This window comes from Lutjanus erythropterus, chromosome 6, assembly GCF_056507025.1.
Source record: "Lutjanus erythropterus isolate fLutEry1 chromosome 6, fLutEry1.hap2, whole genome shotgun sequence".
NCBI classification, from domain to species: Eukaryota; Metazoa; Chordata; class Actinopteri; order Lutjaniformes; family Lutjanidae; genus Lutjanus; species Lutjanus erythropterus.
In genome coordinates, this window is record NC_139322.1 from 12,882,978 (window position 1) to 12,905,897 (window position 22,920).

At 38.0% G+C, this 22,920-nt stretch overlaps 2 protein-coding genes and 1 long non-coding RNA gene across 3 annotated transcripts; all 3 read right to left on the reverse strand.

Moving 5' to 3' along the window:
- Window positions 1–552: 552 nt before the first annotated feature.
- On the reverse strand, window positions 553–1,426 carry LOC146324970 (uncharacterized). The gene is made up of 2 exons (XR_014770645.1): window positions 1,256–1,426; window positions 553–1,054 (listed from the first exon to the last, which is right to left on the reverse strand). It is a non-coding gene; the product is annotated as an uncharacterized LOC146324970 (long non-coding RNA).
- Window positions 1,427–2,861: 1,435 nt separating this feature from the next.
- On the reverse strand, window positions 2,862–6,381 carry LOC146324971 (polypeptide N-acetylgalactosaminyltransferase 6-like). The gene is made up of 8 exons (XM_084722058.1): window positions 5,908–6,381; window positions 5,622–5,794; window positions 5,164–5,313; window positions 4,757–4,985; window positions 4,487–4,604; window positions 3,593–3,793; window positions 3,351–3,482; window positions 2,862–2,984 (listed from the first exon to the last, which is right to left on the reverse strand). Exons 1-8 carry the CDS (start codon window positions 6,297–6,299, stop codon window positions 2,862–2,864), a joined length of 1,518 nt encoding a protein of 505 aa, XP_084578184.1. The 5' UTR covers window positions 6,300–6,381.
- A 6,523-nt stretch (window positions 6,382–12,904) lies between these two features.
- On the reverse strand, window positions 12,905–19,362 carry LOC146324972 (polypeptide N-acetylgalactosaminyltransferase 6-like). The gene is made up of 10 exons (XM_084722059.1): window positions 18,866–19,362; window positions 18,580–18,752; window positions 17,115–17,264; window positions 16,708–16,936; window positions 16,456–16,573; window positions 15,768–15,965; window positions 15,529–15,660; window positions 14,977–15,046; window positions 13,509–13,711; window positions 12,905–13,436 (listed from the first exon to the last, which is right to left on the reverse strand). The coding sequence occupies exons 1-10, from the start codon at window positions 19,255–19,257 to the stop codon at window positions 13,323–13,325; spliced, it is 1,779 nt and encodes a 592-aa protein (XP_084578185.1). The 5' UTR covers window positions 19,258–19,362; the 3' UTR covers window positions 12,905–13,322.
- Window positions 19,363–22,920: the final 3,558 nt, after the last annotated feature.

Here is a 22,920-nt window from a genome sequence, read left to right on the forward strand (position 1 = left end):
CAAACAAACATACCTGTAAGTCCAATACATTGTCTGTGCAATACTGTCATTCTCAAAGGCTGGGTCGCGATCCACAGGTGGGACACAAGAGAATTTATTTATTTATTTAATTTATGGAAGAATTTCTACAAATTTAAGATTTACATCTGCAGTACACCTTTAATAAGGCATTTAAAATGTGTAAATTGTTTTACCACACAAGGGTCTGATAATTTGATACCAATTATTTATTTTGTCTCATTTTTAAAGTAGGCTAAAATGTCCTATATTGTTTTCCTGAATGACAGATTTTTTAAAAAACACGAGATGGCCTGTTAACTCAGCCTAAATGAATTTATTTCTTATTTCTGGTGTTTAACAAATGCATATGTTTTCAATAAAGCCTCAACATAATATAAAGTGATATGGAAATGGCAGTAAAAATGATCAGCAACTTTCATTTATGCTTGAATGAAATCTTCTTAGATTTTATTTATAAGCCTTATTGCAAACTGAGTCACAATAGTTTTTCATTTGTAAAAAGTGGCACCAAAAAGGCACAGGATTACAAAATTAAATGATAATATTCTTTATTTGTAGATGAAGCTGTGAACCTAGTCCACAAAACAGCAAAACATTTTTTGAGCTCAAACTCAGCGAAAACAGCTCAAAATGAAATAAAGAAAAAGAAGAAAATAAGAGAAAATAAAACAAAACATTGAGTGAGTTCAATGAGACATACATGCATGATGTTTGCATGGGGGACTGCTATGATTGCTCAAATTTGCAGAAAAGTTGCGCAGTTTGCACTTAGTTTCCATCTTTCAAATCTTTTTTTTTTTCTCTTCTGTTTTGAATTATGGCATGATGTTGGATCCCTTAAGAGACAAACTTAAAAAATTCTGAACCTATCCTTAAACAAAAGATATATGCAAGAGTCCATCCTCAAATCCATGATGAGTCAGATGAAGGTCCAGTGTTGAGTGACACTGGAGGGCACGCAGTTCATCAAACGCATATATCTTCTTGATGCTGTCAAGCACTTGCCTGATAAAGGGTTCCACAGATGGTTATTCTGAAAGATACAACAACGTTAACTGTATAATACCTCCTGTTGTCTTCATTTAGATTTACAACTGTGAAACAAACTTAGAGGTAGAATGACAAGAATGAGGAAAAGGATTTTTTTTCTTCAGTATTTCCTTGTGAAGCCTGGGTCAGTGTTGTAACATCCGTTCCTGCAGGGTTGGAGTTGATGTAGAAATGCATGTTGTACCTGTGTGATGAGCCACACTTGCTCAGATGCTACTTCGGTTCCTTTTCCCTTCAGCCCACAGAGTTCAAGATACACCAGAACACTTCCCGCATGTAGACAATACTTCATGTTGGTGGTGAGCCGTACCTCTCGCTGGGATGTGTACTCAAAATACTTAAAGTCACAGAGACAAATAGTGTTTTTAAGAAGAGCAATCCCTGTCAATCTGTCAATTCCTAATCACATCACAATTTATACTGTATTCTAGTTCAGTAGGTTCATCTGACACAGTGATTCACAACCTTTTTGGCTTGTGAGCCCCTTGTCCAGGAGAGTTGAAAGTATTCAGTATTAAACAAGAAAAGTGCAAAAACTGCTAAAGCATGAATTTGTCTAACAGAACTCAGATGACCCTTCTTTAGTCCCTTCCCCGCAAGCCTGGTACCCTGTAGAACCTCAGTCAACTTTCTCCTTCCTGTACTTTTGATATGCTGTGTCACAAGTGTCCATCTCAAAGCCTGGTGTCCCACAAGAGGTCACCAATGTACACCAGTACAATGGGATGCTGTGTTGTAGAAATATGGTGTCCATAAATGTCCCAGAATGCATCCCAAGTTTGTTATCCGCACACTAAAAGCATGTAGCCACTATATGTCACTATATGCAAGACAGTGTCTCAGTATCATATGGCAATTTCCAGCAGTGGCACTCCAGTGTTTGTAGCTATTTACGTTAACAGCAGTAGTCTAAAAAAAAGAAAATCTGAAGCAGAAGGAAGGCACTTTAATGAGACAAAAGCCACAACATAGACCCGAATGAACGCAACTGAAGGTAAAGTCAAGAATAACTGAGCGAGCTGACAAACTCCTGGATGTTGCTCTTTAGCTGGACTCTGTTTAAAATTGTCTTTCTGATAATTCTGTTTAATAGTGGTTTCCGTCAGTTCCAGGGCATCTCTTTCTCCAAAGAAAGGAATTACAGATATATTGCCCCCTGTAAACAGGACCCCTATAAACCTACCATTGAACCCTCTCCTATATCTAATTCACTTCCACCCTTTTAACCTTTAACCTTTTTACATTCCAACATGGTCACACATATATTTAATCTTAACCTCTTCTAAGATAAACATCTATATGTGGACAACAAATGGAACAACAGATACTTCACCTGCTTGGCTGTTTTGAAACCTCCATGGATCAAAAATTGATTATAGAAAGACTCACTCTTGACGTTGGTTGCCTCTGAGGTGTCCTGTCAACAGTTTTACAGATGCCTCTTGTATAATGGTGGCTTATGTTTATATCTATAATAATATCTAATAGGTAAGTTAGCAAGATGCAAGATATCTAGTCAACTAATCTAAATCAATGGTAAGCTAGCTAATCTACATATTATTGATCTAGTTAGCATTGCTAAAATTAGCTAACTATATCTCACTTCAACTGGTCGCCCTGTAATATCCAGCATATCTAAGTACAGGAAACAGGAAAAGAAAAGTTGACAGGTTCTGCTGGGTACCAAGCTTGCTCAACTCAACCAGATCAGAGAGAAAAAAGGGGTGGGACTTAGGAAGGGTCTTATTCCTATATTTTTTTTTCTGACCCCGAGGTTAGGAGCCATTGATTTAACAGAAATGAGAGTAGCCTACCTTTGCTCCACCTTTGTTACATATTAAGGCTTCAGGAGGCTTCAGTTTCTTTTTTGTTGTCTCCATATCCAGGGAGCACATCAATTCAATGTTTACCAACTGCAGAAAAAAAATAACATATAATAATAACATATAACTTAGAGGACATTAACTTAGAGGATATGTTCTGTGGGAAACAATTTTTGTTGATTGATTCAAAGTGGATTCGAAGTTAATGAAATAATGTAAATTATGTCAACAAACCACAAAATTTGGAACTGAATAATTTATATTTTCTTCACACAGAGAAAAACCTATTGATAAAGCACTGAGCTGCTAAATGCTCCACTATATTCACCAGCTAGTCGCTAACTGTGCTGAGCAGGTAGTGTACAGTGTTTTTGTTCATGGTTTTTAGCTAAAAACAGCTGCTTGCTGAAATACAAACTGTAAAATAAAATATTGATAAACAAAAAAATAATTTACCTTTCCATACCTGACTGGCTTAATGTCAGGCACGTAGGCCTCTGGGTAAATGTTTTCCAGATACCAAGAGAAGCTCCTGCACTTTAATCTCTCCCTGAGTTTATGGCGTTCAGTAACATTTCCAAATAAATTCTGAAGTGAAAATGACAAAAGAAAAGCAACATATGGTGAAGAAGGAAATGTAGCGTCAAGCATCATAAATATAATGTGACCTTGTGAAGATACTGGACATCTGTATTTACCTGTCTAAAAATGGAAGCAGCCACTCTGTTTGTACGATAGTAGACCCATTTGTAGTCGTCCATCCAGACCTCAGCCAGGCGGACCAGGTTGCGGGTTATTACAGGCAAGCCTTTGGGGTAGGTGTGGGGGCTTTGTTTGCGGAAAATATGCCCTACAACAGAACAAGGAATAATCTCCAGCTGCCCTCCACATTGCCAGACCTGCAATAAATAGGGCAACACAGCACAAGGTAAGATTAATGCTAATAAATGTATTCTGCAACAATTATGGGTGTGGGTTTATTAGTTGTTTGTCCAGCTATCCCTTCATTCGTTATGTGTGAATGCTCATTTAGTTTAATAGTGGTAATTAACCACATTATAATGTACTTTGTGAAATGGCTTCACACTCCAACCTGAAGTAAACTGACAGCAACTTTTATACATACAGTACTGATGAGTACTTATGACAGGTTAGCTAGCTAACTGGATTTCTGTGTCGCTCTCGTTCATGGTTGGTTTGTGTAACTAATGTTAGCAGCTGATCTTACCTGTAAATGTTTCTTTAAGTTAGATGTTGAGACAAGATACTGGTGAAATTTCCACCTTGGCCACTGTTAGATTAGCTGGTTTCACTTGAGACCAGAGTGGTATTGTGAGATTTGTGAAGCATTGTAATGTGTGCACACTGCATGTGCTACTATATTATTCTTCATTTTAAAAGAAGTTTTAAAATTGTATGCCTACTAATAATCCCCATTTTTACCAAATGTAACTGCAAACTAATTATGTTATTTTTGTAACAAATACAATACAGTTACCTTTTTTGGTATCCTAAATACGTAATCTTGTTACATGCAATTCATTACTCCTCAAGCCTGCACTATATATTGAAAAACAATGAAAATCACTTACCCTAAAGGACATTTCCAAATTCTCCCCTCCCCAGAATTCCATCTGGTCATCATAAGTCCCGATATGCTCAAAGTATGATTTAGATACAGAGAACAGGCCGCCAGCAAAAGTAGGAGTTCTACAAAATCAAACATAACAGTCACACTATCAGTGATCATAGCTGTTTTCACTTAAATCAGAAGTTTGTTAAATACTCTTGTTTGATGTCTTGCCAAGATTTAGGTGAGAAAATCGACACCACTCCTGCATCAGTATGTGGTAAACATGTACCTGATAGGATGGGTCTCATTTGTCCTTTGCTCTCTCTCCTCTTCGGGAATTTTCTCCCATCCAAACTTGAGTTTCCAGTCAAAATTCCCACGATATTCATAATATTGGAATGGCTTCTTAAACTCTAGGTTTCTTAGGTCAATAGTGGTAATTTGTGGGCTGACCACAGCAGTAGGCTGCTCTACTATCCGAGCTAGAAGAGGCTCCAGCCATCCAGGGAAGCACTCGCCTGAACAGGAATGTAGAGGATAGGAGCAACATGTCAGTCAATAAAAATATCTTTCACAATCAGCTGTGTAGGAAGTTATTATGCCTTCATTGTTTTGTTCAACAGACACCAGATCAAAACAATCAATCCTGAATCCTTCATGAAAATGATGCTAAGTGTTGCATTATGGGATACATACAGTGGGAATCCAGGAAAGTGAGGACCTCTCCTCGTGCAGCCTGCGCTCCCAACAGTCTCGCTGTGATCAATCCTTTCCTCTCCCTCTGGCGTAAAACACGCACTATATTAAGCTGCCGCACATAGTTATCTAGGCGAGTCTTCAGGTGATCTAAAGAAAGAGGAGTCATAAATTAAAGGAAGGAGAAATTCAAAGCTTTTGCAAAGTTGCAATGCTTTTTCAGTAGCAGCATTACAGTTATAGAGCAATCACAGTTATCTTAGATATTCATAATATAGAAAAGATCATTTACATTTATTAAATCTGCAATAACAGATGTTCTGGCCACAGAAAGAAGCTGTAACCACAACACTGTGACGTGAACACTTTCTCCAGTATCTGTTGCACAATATAAACAGGGATATATCTGTCAATTCATTTGGCTCCATCTTGACATGCAACACTATGAATATGCTCACTATCTGTGCTGGCATCATCCACCAGTAGGATCTCTGTGAGAAGGGTTGCAGGAGCTGTGTGTAACACACTGTAGACGGTCCTCAGCAGAGTTGACCAGGCCTCATTATGAAACACTATGATCACACTGGTGGTGGGGAGGCCAGGACAACGCTGAAACTTCTGTTTCAAGCAGCTGTCAAAGAGAAACTGAAATTAATTGCAGGTATTTTAAAAAGATGTTCTTGATCACATGTCAGTGTCAGTGGCTGACTGTCTACTGAGGTAATGAACAATAGGTACACTTACTAAGGGTGACGTGTGTCATTGCCCAGATGACGATGCAGAGAGATGCGATCACTGGCAAACTGGTTGAACTGGTTTTTCTTAAACCCATGCAATCTCTCTCTCTGCTCTTGGGGAGTCAGTGGGCGTGACACAAAAGGTTTACCATTTGCTCCCGGTGCACTGGGATCTTGTGGAGGTCTCTGCAGGTGAGGCTTGAGCTCCTCTTCAGTGTAGAAGCCGGGCTCACAGTTGGGACTTAGCTGGAGGGTGGATCCTCTGGGTCTCACCACACCTACCACCGGTAAATGTGATGGTTCAGGGAGTTCTATGTAGCTATAGATAATCAGAAGTATAACCAGAATGGCAACTGCAACCTTTACTCGGTGGAGGAGTCCATGGCACAATGTATGCATCGTATGTAGAGGGAAGGACTGGCCTAGAAAACAGGTTGTATAAATATATCATTAAAGAAAGCATAAAGGAGTCTTTGTAAATGCAATGAATCTGATTTTGTTAGACTGTTAGACTGGCTCAGTATCGTTTAAAAAATTACAATACCAGTATCCTTAAAGTAATACCGATACCAATCGAGTACTTCATTCAATACCTTTTTTCAAAGATTCTTCATTATGAGGAACACTTCAGTGATTGGCTGTGAGCAAAACCATATAAATAATCTTTTTTTTTTCTAGATCTGTGTTCCAAGTGGATTGAATGCAGGTATTATTTGATTAGAGAAGTTTTGATACTACTTGGTACTGGGTTATTTCAATCAATACCTTAAAGGTATTGAGCATTGCACAACTGGACTCTTTCCTGCCATGACACCATGACTATCCTAGTGTTGTCTTTTGGTCCCATCATCCTGCTCTGGCCTCACTGCTGCTGCTGCTGCTGCTGTGGTCGGAGACTGGGTGTCTCCTCTCTGGCTCACAGTGTCAGTAGCTAGCTGGCCCTCCTCTGCTGCTGCAATGGTGTTCATAAAATACTGGAACTACAGAAACTCTTCTGCCATATTGCTCCAAACTGCCTTGCTGACATTAAAGCACTAAAACACCTGCGTTGCCCTCGAAATGTACACAGGGCCTTAGGATGAAAGTTTATTTACTTGTCATGTGCTATTACCTCTGCACTGTCTGACAGGCACTCCATCACAGCCTGCACAGAGATTGGGCATAGATACTGGTGAAGAAACGTCCAGTTCTCCGTTTCACCTCATTTGAGTGTGTTACCCTCATGCTTGCTGGGTGCTCACAGCTCCAGGTTGTCATTATCTATCGTCCACATCTATCGTCTTCACCATTCCTGTCCCCTTGCCCAGGCAGCGCACAAACTTGAGAGGCTGTGTAAAAGAACTGGCCTCAGCATCCTCATCAAGGCCTTCAAAGACCATTTCAGGCCCTACAAGGAAGCTCTGTCCAGGACCAAAATGCAGTACTATTCCACCCTGACTGGCAACCAGCAACTCCATCCCAGAAGGCTGTTCTCCACCACCAACCAGCCATTCCACCCCCTTGGTGCCCCTAACTTCTGCTCCAACTATCAAGCATCACTGGTGCTGCTCTCTCCTGGTTTCACTCATATTTCTCCAATAGAAAACTGTTTGTTGCCATCAGAGGGTCCAACTCCACTCCAGTCCCAGTCAAAGAAAGGCATGCCTCAAGGCTCTGTGTTTGGACCCATCCTTTTCACCTTCTACACACTCCCCCTTGGTCAGATCATCCATCACCATGATCTAAGCTTCCACTGTTATGTTGATGACACTCAGCTGTATCCAGCACCAAACCATCCACCCACTTCCCCCAGAAGTATTTTTCAACTACCTGCATTAAATAAAAACGTGAATGTCAACAAAACTACTCAAACTCAACAGTAACAAAACAGAGCTCATGGTTGTGGCCCCTTAAACCATGTGCTCTGCTCCGGAAGGATGGAGATCTTCTCACCGTGGATGGCTGTTCCATCCGTTTGTCCCTAGAAGTCTGGAACCTGGGTGTCATTCTGGACTCTAGCCTCTCTTTCCAGCCAGGGTTTTCACTTGTACCAAGCCCTAGCAGTACATCACTCCCACCCTCATCTGACTTCACTGGCTTCTGGTCAAGTCCTGCATCCAGTAAAAACTTCTCCTCCTTGCACCTTAAGTCCCCCCATGGTCTTGCCCCCCTGTACCTGTCTTACCTCGTCCACCCCTATACCACATCCCTGAATCTACGGTCCTTGGACATTAGTCTGTTTATTTTAGTTTTGTACTGTAAAGTGGCCTTGGGTACCTTGAAAGGCACTGTATAAATCCAAATTATTATTATTATTATTAGTAGTAGTAGTAGTAGTAGTAGTAGTAGTAGTAGTAGTAGTAGTACTAGTATTGCAGATACCCATCTGTACTTAAACTGAGCCAGCACTTAAGTAATTAATGCTATTTTCTTCACTTGATTTTTGTCAAATAGCCATGACAAGTGAGATACCATCAGTTTTCATTGCTGTCTTATGTAAACAGTTCTTCAAATAAGACACCTGGACCACCAGTATACTACTGGTTGATAGTTCAAAGTAAGTTTTAGAAAAGAAAGCATCTCTGCAGAAAATTACTCAACTCATAAATATGAATATAATAGCCAAGGGTGGATTTTCCTTGTCTTGTAAATGGTACAAAAACTTTAGTATATGAATTTACTTGCTAAAATTGTGCATGTATCCCTCTATCTTTTTTTAAAATAATAATCATTTTGTCATATTTTTTTCATAGATCTTTTGTAGCGTTACCGTTTTGTAGGTGATATGTAGCATATACAGTAATTAAATATGTGGTAAAATTTTACATGAAATCTGTGTGAAAGTGGTGATCAGTAAAGAAGTTGGTTCTGGTGTAGTTTTAAGTAGAAAACATGTAGAGATTTAGAAATTGTACATCAAGTAAACTTAATAATGTTACAACATTATTTGCACTAAATCACTAATAAACAAGAAAAAATCCAAATAAAAAGTTTTTTGGATCAGTACTTACTTTATTTTTGCAGAAAGTCATGAACAAATGCCTCCGTCTGTGTTATCCTACCTCATTTGTCACAGTTTGCTTTCAGTTATGACGGAAAATCAGTTCTGGTCCTTATCAGCGAACTTCCACATCACTTACTGTAAACTCTAAAGCATTAACTGCTCAAACCAGTCTCATGCTTTTTTTTTTTTTTTTACAGCGATGTAGACTGCCTGTGAATTGAGCTCAGCATAACACATCATGCCAGAAATGGCACTGTGGTGCAGCCAAACCCAAAGGTAGGAATGCCACAGCCCAACTTTAAATCTGAAAACCCTCTGTGGCTCTCCAAACCTTTAAGACAACATACAAGACTCACTGTCTCAGTGACAAAGGCGTGAGAAACATTCACCAAGTACAACTAGGTCAGATAAATGAAGAATAACAACATGTAATTTAAATCCCTTGGCTTTATTTTATTAGTTGTGATTACTTATTAAAAATTACTTTTAATTTTTACTCTCAATTTCAAACATATAAAAATTTAAACTTAAGAGCGCTTTATTTATTTATTTTTCATGGCCTCTACAATTACCAGAGCTGCAACCATGATAAGGCAATAGAAAGAAAAGTAGGTGGCACAAAAAGGGGGCACTGGCCACCCTTCACATCTGATTGGCTACCCCAAATTTATCTTTTAAATAAAAATGTACTTCATGCCACCCCTGCATAAGCCAGTGCCCCACTTGGGCCACCCGAGTCAGAAAAGTCTGGAAACACCCTCCAGCTTCTTACTGCTGCTTTTCTTTTGTATTAGTAAATGAGGAGTCTTTGGGTTTTGGACCGTTGGACAAAAGAAACAATTTAAAGACTGGGAAGTATTTTATTTTTGATAGTTTTGTAAGTACACAATATTGTTTCAGCTAACTGTTGTTGTTTTTTTTTTAGTTAACTAAATATGATTGTCACCTCTGTAGGGGTCCAGACCTGCAGTGGTCTGAAGAGATAGTGAGGCTGTACTGCCCTCTAGTGGAAATAAAAATAAGTACCACAGAATTTTGAAAGATAATGGTCTTCATGTGAATAGAAAGTTTATTGTGCTGCCAGGGTTGTGTTCATTTGGATTATGGGAAGTTTCTTACCTGATGGACAGCAGCTGCCTGAGGGTTTAAAATCAGGAAACCTTACAGTGTTTGCAGATGGTTACTGAGTTGCACAAGCAGCATAAATCAAGAAACTTTGATTGTCAGGAGACATGAAGAGTCAAAGAAAATCAGATCTTCTTGGGCTGGAAAGATCCAGTTTAGTTCTACAAATTTGTCAAATTAATAAAAACTGTATGTGAAGGACATCAGTCGGACAGGGACTCGTCGTACTGGAATCCATGGATGGTTCTTTAGTGAGTATTGCCATATGAGCATGAATTTATTCAAGCTCTGCAAAAAGCCTGATGTATTCCTAACCAGTGTGTTCATTTTACTGTTGAAAAATGGTGACCAGCAATGCATTTGTTTTTTATGCTTATTATAATTACTGACATCAGTCTCTGAGAGTATCAGTTTGTGGGCTTGTGTTGTCACTGTTTCCCAACCTGGGGCTCTCAATCCTCACCTGGGGTCGCCAAAGCTTGACAGGGTGTCATGAGGCCTCCTTGATTTTAAGGGGTGTAAGAAAACTTTAAAAAATGTATATACATAACACAGCAGGCCAATACATGAGCACTTCATTCATTTCTATGAAGAAAACTAAATGAAAGTGTTATTTTTAAAGTTTAGATTATTTATCCCAAAAAATGTGTCCAATACAATGTCCGTACAATACTTTACAGCAGTCATTCCCAAAGACTGGGTCATGACCCACAGGTGGGACACAAGAGAATTTATTTGGGTCCCCAAATCAATATAAGGCCATGGATTTCTGCAAATTTAGAATTTATATCTGCTGTACACCTTTTATAAAGCATTTAAAATGTATGTATTGTTTTACTGATGAGAGGGGAAAAACAAGAGTCTAATAATTTGATATCAATGTACTTATTTTGTCTCATTTTTAAAGTAGGCTATTTATTTATTTTTTTTTTAATGAGATGGCCTGTTATTTCTCATTTCTGATGTTTAACAAATGCATGTGTTTTCAATAAAGCATCAACACAATATAAAGTGATACAGAAATGGCAGTAAAAATGATCAGGAATTTTAATTTATGCTTGAATGAAATCTTCCTAGATTTTATTTATAAGCCTTATTGCAAACTGAGTCACAATAGTTTTTCATTTGTAAAAAGTGAAAGTGAAAATTGCAAAAGAAAGTCACAATTTTTGTATAATTGAATAAAATCAAAGGCAACTTATTCCACAGAGACAAAAACCACACACCATTCTGAGTGTTTTAAATAAACTTACCAAAAAGGCACAGGATTACAAAAATTAAATGGTAATATTCTTTATTTGTAGATGAAGCTGTGAACCTGGGGGTATTCCACAAAACAGCAAAAAAAAAAAAAAAAAAAAAAAACTGAGCTCAAACTCAGTGAAAACAGCTCAAAATGACAACATAACAGTGCACAGTGCATTAATAAATTTCAGTGACAATGACAAACCTTCTGTTCTTTTTAGTGCCCATGGCAAAATTAAAAAAAATACATAGCTTTAATGAAAATTAAACAAAACATTGAGTGAGTTCAATGAGACATACATGCATGATGTTTGCATGGGGGACTGCTATGATTGCTCAAATTTGCAGAAAGGTTGCACAGTTTGAACAAAATTGCAAGATTGCACATAAGTCACCAGAATTAGTTGGATTTTGCATTAACTGTTGCAATCACAGCTTCCTGGAGGGACTGATTTATCTTATTATTATTTTTCAAATGACTGTACGTGATTAACTGGTGTGATAAATAATAAACATCTTGAATCTTGAATCCCATGAGAAAATGCTGTCATCAGTTTAAGAAGTTAAGTTTTTACAGAGGAGTGTAAAGGACTGAGGCTTCAAGTGTTTTTGGTAGAACATTATGATGCTGCAGTGAAGCAGCCCTTTGACCTGTTGGCTATAACAAGACAACACCACCTCATGTTTTATTCTATCTGATATTGTGTAAAAGTTTTTCATATTGAGTTAACTGTTTTTTTGTCATAAATAATTCTTTAGTTATGGCCAAAAATGTGACATTTGAACACCAAATTCTAATCAGTTCACCTTTGAGTCCAAATAGAAGTTTGTTCCAGATGTAATGAAATTCTCTCCAGGTGTTCCTGAGTTATCACGTTCACAGGAATGGGATGGACAGATGGATGGACAACCCTAAAACATAATGTCTCACTCAACTATTTTCAGTTGTGGATTAATACACATTTGGTGCTCTACTGAATGTATATGGGATTAACTCATAATAAAATACAAAGGAACATTTCAGCCAATAGTGAAAAATATTTATGCGTTTTTAATAGTATATATATCAGGCTTTGGCTATTCAGGTAGAAGTAGTAGGATCAATTCATTGCTGTTTTAGGTATTTTCAAGAGATTTGTTGACCACAAGAACAATCACATGCTATGATCATTGAAAGCAAGAGTTTTTGGTCACTGTAATAATTCCTCCTGTTGATACTGGCCATAAAGTGATGTCCTCCTGGCGCAGACCTGGCAAAATACGGCCCACTGAAAGGTTACATGTGTCCCACAAAGCCATTATAGAAATATCAAGCAAAGACGGTCAGCAGCCTTTTGCTTACCATTAAACAGTTATCAGACCTTTATTTTGAAAGGGGTGTTCATTGGTTATGATAATGGACTGTATCTTTTATTCTAAACTGTAGCTTTATTAACTGGATGCTGTTCATCCATGTTGTTTATGTTGTTCTTCTACTTTGCTGCTACCATTGTAGCAACCTGTATGTAGCATACATTGTATACTGTAAAACATCAAGTTTTGGACATTGCCACAATTCATCACATGGCAATTCAGAAACAGTGACCAACAGTAGAAGTGCCCTTCATAGAATATTTCTGACGATTCCATTATTAGGGATTTGGCCAGTCAGAGGTCTGAATCTGAAAATGGCTGTTAAAGTTCACCCAAAGCTGTTTTGAGGCCTCAGCAGTTAGCAGCAGAGCAAAGCAAATCAAGAGGATATTTTTCATACAGTCACAGTCACAAAATTCCCTCTTTCTTTTAAATCAGACTGCTGCTCTCTCATATTAGCTTCAGCTGAACTTTAAGTTATTGTTGCACAGAATTCAGACTGTGAAGAGTTAGGGTTAACTCTAATCTAACCTTGTTTTTTTCATACATTTCAAGCTTTCAAACACTTAGTTTCAACCTTTCAAAGCTTTTTTTTCTCTTCTGTTTTGAATTATGGCATGATGATCGATCCCTTAAGAGATAAACTTAAAAAGAATTCTGAACCTATCCTTAAACAAAAGATATATGCAAGAGTCCATCTCCAAATCCATGATGAGTCAGATGAAGGTCCAGTGTTGAGTGACACTGGAGGGCACGCAGTTCATCAAACGGACGTGTCCTCCTGATGCTGTTAAGCACTTGCCTGATGAAGGGTTCCACAGATGGTTATTCTGAAAGATACAACAATGTTAATGTTAACCGTTCCTGCAGGGTTGGAGTTGATGTAGAAATGCATGTTGTACCTGTGTGATGAGCCACACTTGTTCAGATGCTACTTCGGTTCCTTTTCCCTTCAGCCCACAGAGTTCAAGATACACCAGAGCACTTCCCGCATGTAGACACAACTTCATGTTGGTGGTGAGACGTACCTCTCGCTGGGATGTGTACTCAAAATACTTAAAGTCACAGAGACAAATAGTGTTTTTAAGAAGAGCAAAAATAATTCCTAATCACATCACAATTTATACTGTATTCTAGTTCAGTAGGTTCATCTAACACAGTGATTCACAACCTTTTTGGCTTGTGAGCCCCTTGTCCAGGAGAGTTGAAAGTATTCAGTATTAAACAAGAAAAGTGCAAAAACTGCTAAAGCATGAATTTGTCTAACAGAACTCAGTTGACCCTTCTTTAGTCCCTTCCCCACAAGCCTGGTACCCTGTAGAACCTCAGTCAACTTTCTCCTTCCTGTACTTTTGATATGCTGTGTCACAAGTGTCCATCTCAAAGCCTGGTGTCCCACAAGAGGTCACCAATGTACACCAGTAGAATGGGATGCTGTGTTGTAGAAATATGGTGTCCATAAATGTCCCAGAATGCATCCCAAGTTTGTTATCCGCACACTAAAAGCATGTAGCCACTATATGTCACTATATGCAAGACAGTGTCTCAGTATCATATGGCAATTTCCAGCAGTGGCACTCCAGTGTTTGTAGCTATTTACGTTAACAGCAGTAGTCTAAAAAAAAAAGAAAATCTGAAGCAGGGGGAAGGCACTTTAATGAGACAAAAAGCCACAACATAGACCCGAATGAACGCAACTGAAGGTAAAGACAAGAATAACCGAGCGAGCTGACAAACTCCTGGATGTTGCTCTTTAGCTGGACTCTGTTTAAAATTCTGTTTAATAGTGATTTTTCCTGCAGGAGTTTCCACCACAGACTCAAGATTTCTACCAAAGGAACGTGCACGCACAGCAGCACTATGAGAACAACCAATAGGATTTCCTATTGGAGAAATTGTTCACCTGGAGCATACACCAAAGGTTTTCTAGCCTCCAGGTTTATTTCCATGTCATGCAGCTCACTGTATATGCCAAGTAATGCTTCTCTCTCTAAGCCTGCCCTCAAGTGATGGCCCGAAGACTTTGTACTGTGATGATAACAAGGATTTTTAAACCGCTTTACCCAGCTTGGCAGTTTTGAAACCTCCATGGATCAAAAATTGATTGTGGCTAAGATGTGACTATATCTTGCTTCAACTGGTCCCCCCACAATATCCAGCATATCTAAGTACAGGAAACAGGAAATGAAAAGTTGACAGGTTCTGCTGGGTACCAAGCTTGCTCAACTCAACCGGATCAGAGAGAAAAAAGGGGCAGGATTTATTAAGGGCCTTATTCCTTTATTTACTCATGATCTCTTAGATTATTCTGACCCCCAGGTTAAGGGCCACTGATTTAACAGAAGTGAGAGTAACCTACCATTGCTCCACCTTTATTACTGCATATCAAGAGTCCAGCATATTCCATATCCAGCGAGCACATCAATTCAATGTTTACCAACTGCAGAAAAAAATAACATGTGATAATAACATGTAATCTTTGTCTAAAGAGTTAAATTAATTTAGAGGATATGTTCTGTGGGAAACATTTTTTGTGAATTTGAAGTGAAATAAAATAAAATAAAATGAAATAATGTAAATTATGTCAACAAGCCAAAAATGGTCACTTGTATGTTTTAGAATTACAAACTGTAAAATCCCATTAGATGAAGGAGAAATCCATTTTAAATTATGCTTCTGTCAACCAATATGTAGTGTCTTATAGCTCTGTGTTTGGTCTCCACCACCTCCAGAGGGAAATATCTGGGTCTTTAGCTGCTAAATGCTCCACTATATTCACCAGCTAGTCGCTAACTGTGCCGAGCAGGTAGTGTACAGTGTTTTTGTTCATGGTTTTTTGCTAAAAACAGCTGCTTGCTGAAATACAAACTGTAAAATCCTGATGAACATGATAAAATATTGATAAACAAAAAAATCATTTACCTGTCCATACCTGACTGGCTTAATGTCAGGCACGTAGGCCTCTGGGTAAATGTTTTCCAGATACCAAGAGAAGCTCCTGCACTTTAATCTCTCCCTGAGTTTATGGCGTTCAGTAACATTTCCAAATAAATTCTGAAGTGAAAATGACAAAAGAAAAGCAACATATGGTGAAGAAGGAAATGTAGCGTCAAGCATCATAAATATGTGACCTTGTGAGGATACTGGACATTTGTATTTACCTGTCTAAAAATGGAAGCAGCCTCTCTATTTGTACGATAGTAGACCCATTTGTAGTCGTCCATCCAGACCTCAGCCAGGCGGACCAGGTTGCGGGTTATTACCATGCCTTTGGGGTAGGTGTGGGGGCTTTGATTGCGGAAAATATGCCCTACAACAGAACAAGGAATAATCTCCAGCTGCCCTCCACATTGCCAGACCTGCAATAAAAAGGGCACACAGCACAAGGTAAGATTAATGTTAATAAATGTATTCTGCAACAATTACTAATTACCTGTCAAAAAATGTCAGTAGTCAATAACCTTATTAAAATATTACAATATTAAAGTAATGTAACTTAATTACTTTCTGTTACTTCTGGATTTTCCAAATACCAAATTTGGACAATTTTTTAGCTTGATGTAATATTTACACTTGTTGTGGGTTTATTAGTTGTTTGTCCAGCTATTCCTTCATTCGTTATGTGTGAATGCTCATTTAGTTTAATAGTGGTAATTAACCACATTATAATGTGCTTTGTGAAATTTATTGTGTATTTTTACCAAACACTGTAAACTAATTATGTCTTATTTTTGTAACTAATAGAATACAGTTACCTTTTTCGGTATCCTAAATACATAATCTTGTTACATGCAATTCATTACTCCTCAAGCCTGCACTATATATTGAAAAACAATGAAAACCACTTACCCTAAAGGACATTTCCAAATTCTCCCCTCCCCAGAATTCCATCTGGTCATCATAAGTCCCGATATGCTCAAAGTATGATTTAGATACAGAGAACAGGCCGCCAGCAAAAGTAGGAGTTCTACAAAATCAAACATATAACACACTATCAGTGATCATAGCTGTTTTCATTTAAATCAGAAGTTAAATTCTCTTATTTGATTTCTTGCCAAGATTTAGGTGAGAAAATCGACACCACTCCTGCATCAGACGTACCTGATAGGATGAGTTTCATTCGTTCTTTGCTCCTTCTCCTCTTTGGGAATTTTCTCCCATCCAAACTTGAGTTTCCAGTCAAAATTCCCTCGACTGTCATAATATCGGAATGGCTTCTCAAACTCTAGGTTATTTAGATCAATATTGGTAATTTGTGGGCTGACCACAGCAGTAGGCTGCTCTACTATCCGAGCTAGAAGAGGCTCCAGCCATCCAGGGAAGCACTCGCCTGAACAGGAATGAAGAGGATAGGAGCAACATGTCAGTCAATAAAAATATCTTTCACAATCAGCTGTGTAGGAAGTTATTATGCCTTCATTGTTTTGTTCAACAGACACCAAGTCAAAACAACCAATCCTGAATCCTTTATGAAAACGATGCTAAGTGTTGCATTATGGGATACATACAGTGGGAATCCAGGAAGGTGAGGACCTCTCCTCGTGCAGCCTGCGCTCCCAACAGTCTCGCTGTGATCAATCCTTTCCTCTTCCTCTGGCGTAAAACACGCACTATATTAAGCTGCCGCACATAGTTGTCTAGGTGAGTCTTCAGGTGATCTAAAGAAAGAGGAGTCATAAATTAAAGGAAGGAGAAATTCAAAGCTTTTGCAAAGTTGCAATGCTTTGTCAGCAGCAGCATTACAGTTATAGAGCAATCACAGTTATCTCAGATATTCATAATATAGAAAAGATCATTTACATTTATTAAATCTGCAATAACAGATGTTCTGGCCACTTAGGGACGAAGAAAAGAAACTTTATCTATTACGTTTTGTTGCCTATTTACACACCCAGCAGACACATCTGGCATTCGTTTCTAGCCACCTGATAAACCTGAGTCTGACATTTACTCTCTTTTAGCTCTGTTTTTGATCTCCATCAACTCCAGAGTGAAATAACTGGTTCTTTTCCAGATACATGCTTCAGTATGTTCACCAGCAGGAAGTCTACAGAAGGTCTTACAGAGTTTTAAAACTAACAGCAGCTGCCTGCTGTGTCTGGTCATGGTTATGATGGTGTCATGTCAGTCTTATGCACACACTGTCAAATAGTGTTGCCAATGCTTTAAAACTTCATAAAGCTGAGAGAAAATGCAGTGTCAGAGCATAATTATTACATTTTGGTGCTGTATGTGTGTCTGTTTGTCCAAACGATTATGGAAAAACTATTACAATTTTCATGAAACTTGGTGGAAGGGTGTAGCATGGAAGAAGACTAGACTATTGGCCTCAAGGTCTACATTCTCTTAGTACCATACCAGTTCTTTATTTGTTGTTGTGACCCATTTTACTTACTAGTGCTCATGTTTTGCGTTGGAAATTTTAAAAGATTAAAGCTGCTTTAAGCTCAAATTTGAAGTACCCTTACTTTACTTAAATATGTCCATTTTATGACATTTTATCCTTCCAAATTTCAGACTTTAATGTCTAACAGCTAGATGCTTTACTTCACTTCCAGTGGTATGGTATTGACACTTTTACTTAAAGGACCAGTGTGTAAGATTTAGTGACATCTAGATGTGAGGCTGTCTTCCGCTCACCTCACCCTTCCCTTTCAACCGCATAGGAGAAAATATGGTGGTGATGAAACTCACAAAAAACATGACAGGCCCTCTCTAGGGCCAGTGTGTGGTTGTCCAGTGATTACACACTAATGAAAACATAGTTATGAATGTCATATTCCTTAGTATGTTACATTTCTGTCATATTTTGACAATACATTCCCCTAAATCTTACATACTGGACCTTTAAGTGAAGGATGTGAACACTTTCTCCACCACTGATAGACAGTATCTGTTGCACAATATAAACAGAGATATATCTGTCAATTCATTTGGCTCCATCTTGACATGCAACACTATGAATATGCTCACTATCTGTGCTGGCATCATCCACCAGTAGGATCTCTGTGAGAAGGGTTGCAGGAGCTGTGTGTAACACACTGTAGACGGTCCTCAGCAGAGTCGACCAGGCCTCATTATGAAACACTATGATCACACTGGTGGTGGGGAGGCCAGGACAACGCTGAAACTTCTGTTTCAAGCAGCTGTCAAAGAGAAACTGAAATTAACTGCAGGTATTTTAAAAAGATGTGCTTGATCACATGTCAGTGTTAGTGGCTGACTGTCTACTGAGGTAATGAACAATAGGTACACTCACTCAGGGTGACGTGTGTCATTGCCCAGATGACGATGCAGAGAGATGCGATCACTGGCAAACTGGTTGAACTGGTTTTTCTTAAACCCATACAGTCTCTCTCTCTGCTCTTGGGGAGTCAGTGGGCGTAACACAAAAGGTTTACCATTTGCTCCCGGTGCACTGGGATCTTGTGGAGGTCTCTGCAGGTGAGGCTTGAGCTCCTCTTCAGTGTAGAAGCTGGGGTCACAGTTGGGACTTAGCTGGAGGGTGGATCCTCTGGGTCTCACCACACCTAGCACCGGTAAATGTGATGGTTCAGGGATTGGGATGTAGCTATAGATAATCAGAAGTATAACCAGAATGGCAACTGCAACCTTTACTGGGTGGAGAGGTCGACGGCACAATGTATGCATTGTATGTAGAGGGAAGGACTGACCTAGAAAACAGGTTGTTGAAACATATCATTAAAGAAAGCATAAAGGAGTCTTTGTAAATGCAATGAATCTGATTTTGTTAGACTGTTAGACTGGCTCGGTATCGTTTAAAAAATTACAATACCAGTATCCTTAAAGTAATACCGATACCAATCGAGTACTTCATTCAATACCTTTTTTCAAAGATTCTTCATTATGAGGAACACTTCAGTGATTGGCTGCGAGCAAAACCATATAAATAATCATTCCTTTCTAGATCTGTGTTCCAAGTGGATTGAATGCAGGTATTATTTGATTAGTGAAGTTTTGATACTACTTGGTACTGGGTTATTTCAATCAATACTTTAAAGGTATTGAGTATTGCACAACTGGACTCTTCCCTGCCACGACACCATGACTATCCTAGAGTTGTCTTTTGGTCCCATCATCCTGCTCTGGCCTCACTGCTGCTGCTGCTGCTGTGGTCGGAGACTGGGTGTCTCCTCTCTGGCTCACGGTGTCAGTAGCTAGCTGGTCCTCCTCTGCTGCTGCAATGGTGTTCATAAAATACTCCAAACTGGAACTACAGAAGCTCTTCTGCCATATCGCTCCAAACTGCCTTATCCTCGAAATGTACACAGGACCTTAGGTTGAAAGCAGTCCCTCAACCTAGTGGTAACTGACCATCATGCCGTTCTCTATTACTATTACAGATACCCATCTGTACTTAAACTGAGCCAGCACTTTAGTAATTAATGCTATTTTCTTCACTTGATTTTTGTCAAATAGCCATGACAAGTGAGATACCATCAGTTTTCATTGCTGTCTTATGTAAACAGTTCTTCAAATAAGACACCTGGACCACCAGTATACTACTGGTTGATAGTTCAAAGTAAGTTTTAGAAAAGAAAGCATCTTTGCAGAAAATTACTCAGCTCATATATATGAATATAATATCCAAGATTGGATTTTCCTCGTCTTGTAAAAGTTACAAGAAATTTATTATATGAATTTACTTGCTAAAACTGTGCATATATCCTTATATCTTTATGGCCAAATGTACAGTGTATTAAAAATATTGGTTGTAAGATAAATAAATAATACCTTTTTATATATGATTTCTAAACATACCTCTCTGTGTATTTTTGTCGTAGAGGATTAAGATTTCATAGACCTTTATAGCGTTTTGTCAGTGATATGTAGCATATACAGTAATTAAATATGTGGTAAAATTTTACATGAAATCTGTGTGAAAGTGGTGATCAGTAAAGAAGTTGGTTCTGGCGTAGTTTTAAGTAGAAAACATGTAGAGATTTAGAAACTGTACATCAAGTAAACTTTATAATGATACAACATTATTTGGACTAAATCACTAATAAGCAAGAAAAAAATCACATTGTCATAAAAGACCAAGAACTAGTTCTGAGTTACTGTAGACTGCAAAGGACTCACTTAAAATAATTTGTTAAAATTTTTTGGATCAGTACTTACTTTATTTTTGCAGAAAGTCATGAACAAATGTCTCCGTCTGTGTTATCCTACCTCATTTGTCACAGTTTACTTTCAGTTATGACGGAAAATCAGTTCCGGTCCTTATCAGTGAACTTCCACATCATTTACTGTAAACTCTAAAGCATTAACTGCTCAAACCAGTCTCATGCTTTTTTTTTACAGGTGAGGTCAGTTCACAGACAGTCTACATCGCATAACACATCATGTCAGAAATGACACTGTGCTGCAGCCAAACCCAAAGGTAGGAATGCCACGGCCCAACTTTAAATCTGAAAACCCTCTGTGGCTCTCCAAACCTTTAAGACAACATACAAGACTCACTGTCTCAGTGACAAAGGCGTGAGAAACATTCACCAAGTACAACTAGGTCAGATAAATGAAGAATAACAACATGTAATTTAAATCCCTTGGCTTTATTTTATTAGTTGTGATTACTTATTAAAAATTACTTTTAGTTTTTACTCTCAATTTCAAATGTATAAAATTTAAACTTAAGAGTGCTTTATTTATTTATTTATTTATTTTTCATGACCTCTACAATTATCAGAGCTGCAACCATGATAAGGCAATAGAAAGAAAAGTAGGTGGCACAAAAAGGGGGCACTGGCCACCTTTCACATCTGATTGGCTACCCCAAATTTATCTTTTAAATAAAAATGTACTTCATGCCACCCCTGCATAAGCCAGTGCCCCACTTGGGCCACCCGAGTCAGAAAAGTCTGGAAACACCCTCCAGCTTCTTACTGTTGCTTTTCTTTTGTATTAGTAAATGAGAAGTCTTTGGGTTTTGGACCGTTGGACAAAAGAAACAATTTAAAGACTGGGAAACTGGGATGAGCATTTTTCACAATTTTTTAACATGTCTGAGACTAAACGATCAACGCTGTGAAAACTGACTTAGACTAAGCAGTTAATCGATTAAGCATGATAGTAATCAGCAGATTAATTGATAATAAAAGCAACTGTTAATTACAACCCTAGTAGACTATTTATCCTGAGGGAAAGTTTTTTCTCAGCGGTGCAAATATACAGAGTGAAAATATAAACTAAATATAAGAGCAGGACAACAGATTATCAGCAGCAATGTAAAATCCTGTTGTCAGAAGTGAAAAATCACATTTATATATAAAATCTAAAATCATATTTTCACAGCTCAGGTTTGCTATCACATCATATGAAGAAGAAACAGTAAAAACAATTTAACTAAAACTAAAAAGATTTTAAACGAGAAAAACTAAAATGAGCAAATCTACACTGGAAACTAACTGAAACTGAATTGAAATAAAGACAAAAATAAATAAATAAATAAATAAATAATAGAAATGGTGTATTGGACAATATTCACTACTATATAATATATAATACTATATACTGTGTGATGAGGTATGAAAAAAAAACAACTTAATTCCCAGACAATAGGAATAGTATAACAACTATAATATTGTTTGGGGGGTAAAAAAAAAATAAAATAAATAAAATATATATATATATTTTTCTGTTTCTGAACACGATATTTTAAAGTTTGGTGATCTTTGCAAAACAAATAATATGAATTTTCATGTAATAATTTTTTGATTATAGGTAATATTTTATACAAGTACATAAGGAGCTCATTATTTTGTAGTATTTATAAATGACTTATTTTTTCTCTTTCACTAAACTGAAGAATAGATCTAATTTACTTGAATTATACTTTATTTACATCCCCCTTGGGGTTAGTTTACTTTCTTCTTCTTCTTCTTCTTCTTCTTCTTCGTATTTATTTGTTAGGGGTTAGGGTTAGGGTTAGGGTTAGGTGTGTGTGTTGTTATTCTGCTTGGATTTAATGTTAATGTTCGATGTGTTTAGAATTATACTGCCTGTTTGCTATTTGAAGACGCTGTCATTCAAAACATTAAGACACTTTTTTTGGCGCCACCCAGTGGTCAAACACGTGCGTTAGCGCTCCTGGCGCACTTCCGGTCCTCTAGTCAGCAACCAGCGCCGTCAAATATAATATACATGTATATAATATAAGGCGCTGACCCCACCTTTTAATGCAAGAAAGCCCAGCCCGAGCGAGCGAGTCAGGTCTTTCCTAAATACTATTGATACTACACTTTGTTTTGTTGTTATAAAAGTGATCTCAAAAGTAGTTGGTAGTAGTTGGCC

Bases quoted from the DNA above. Each gene is read 5' to 3' on its own strand.
- LOC146324972 (XM_084722059.1), bottom strand. From the start codon at position 19,257: ATGCATACATTGTGCCGTCGACCTCTCCACCCAGTAAAGGTTGCAGTT. The intron at 18,753-18,865 runs GTGAGTGTACCT...TCTCTTTGACAG, and splicing joins AATGACACACGTCACCCTGA to CTGCTTGAAACAGAAGTTTC. The intron at 15,047-15,528 runs GTAAATGATTTT...TTTTTTCTGCAG, and splicing joins AGCCAGTCAGGTATGGACAG to TTGGTAAACATTGAATTGAT.
- LOC146324971 (XM_084722058.1), bottom strand. From the start codon at position 6,299: ATGCATACATTGTGCCATGGACTCCTCCACCGAGTAAAGGTTGCAGTT. The intron at 5,314-5,621 runs GTGAGCATATTC...CTCTTTCTTTAG, and splicing joins GGATGATGCCAGCACAGATA to ATCACCTGAAGACTCGCCTA. The intron at 2,985-3,350 runs GTAAATTATTTT...TTTTTTCTGCAG, and splicing joins AGCCAGTCAGGTATGGAAAG to TTGGTAAACATTGAATTGAT.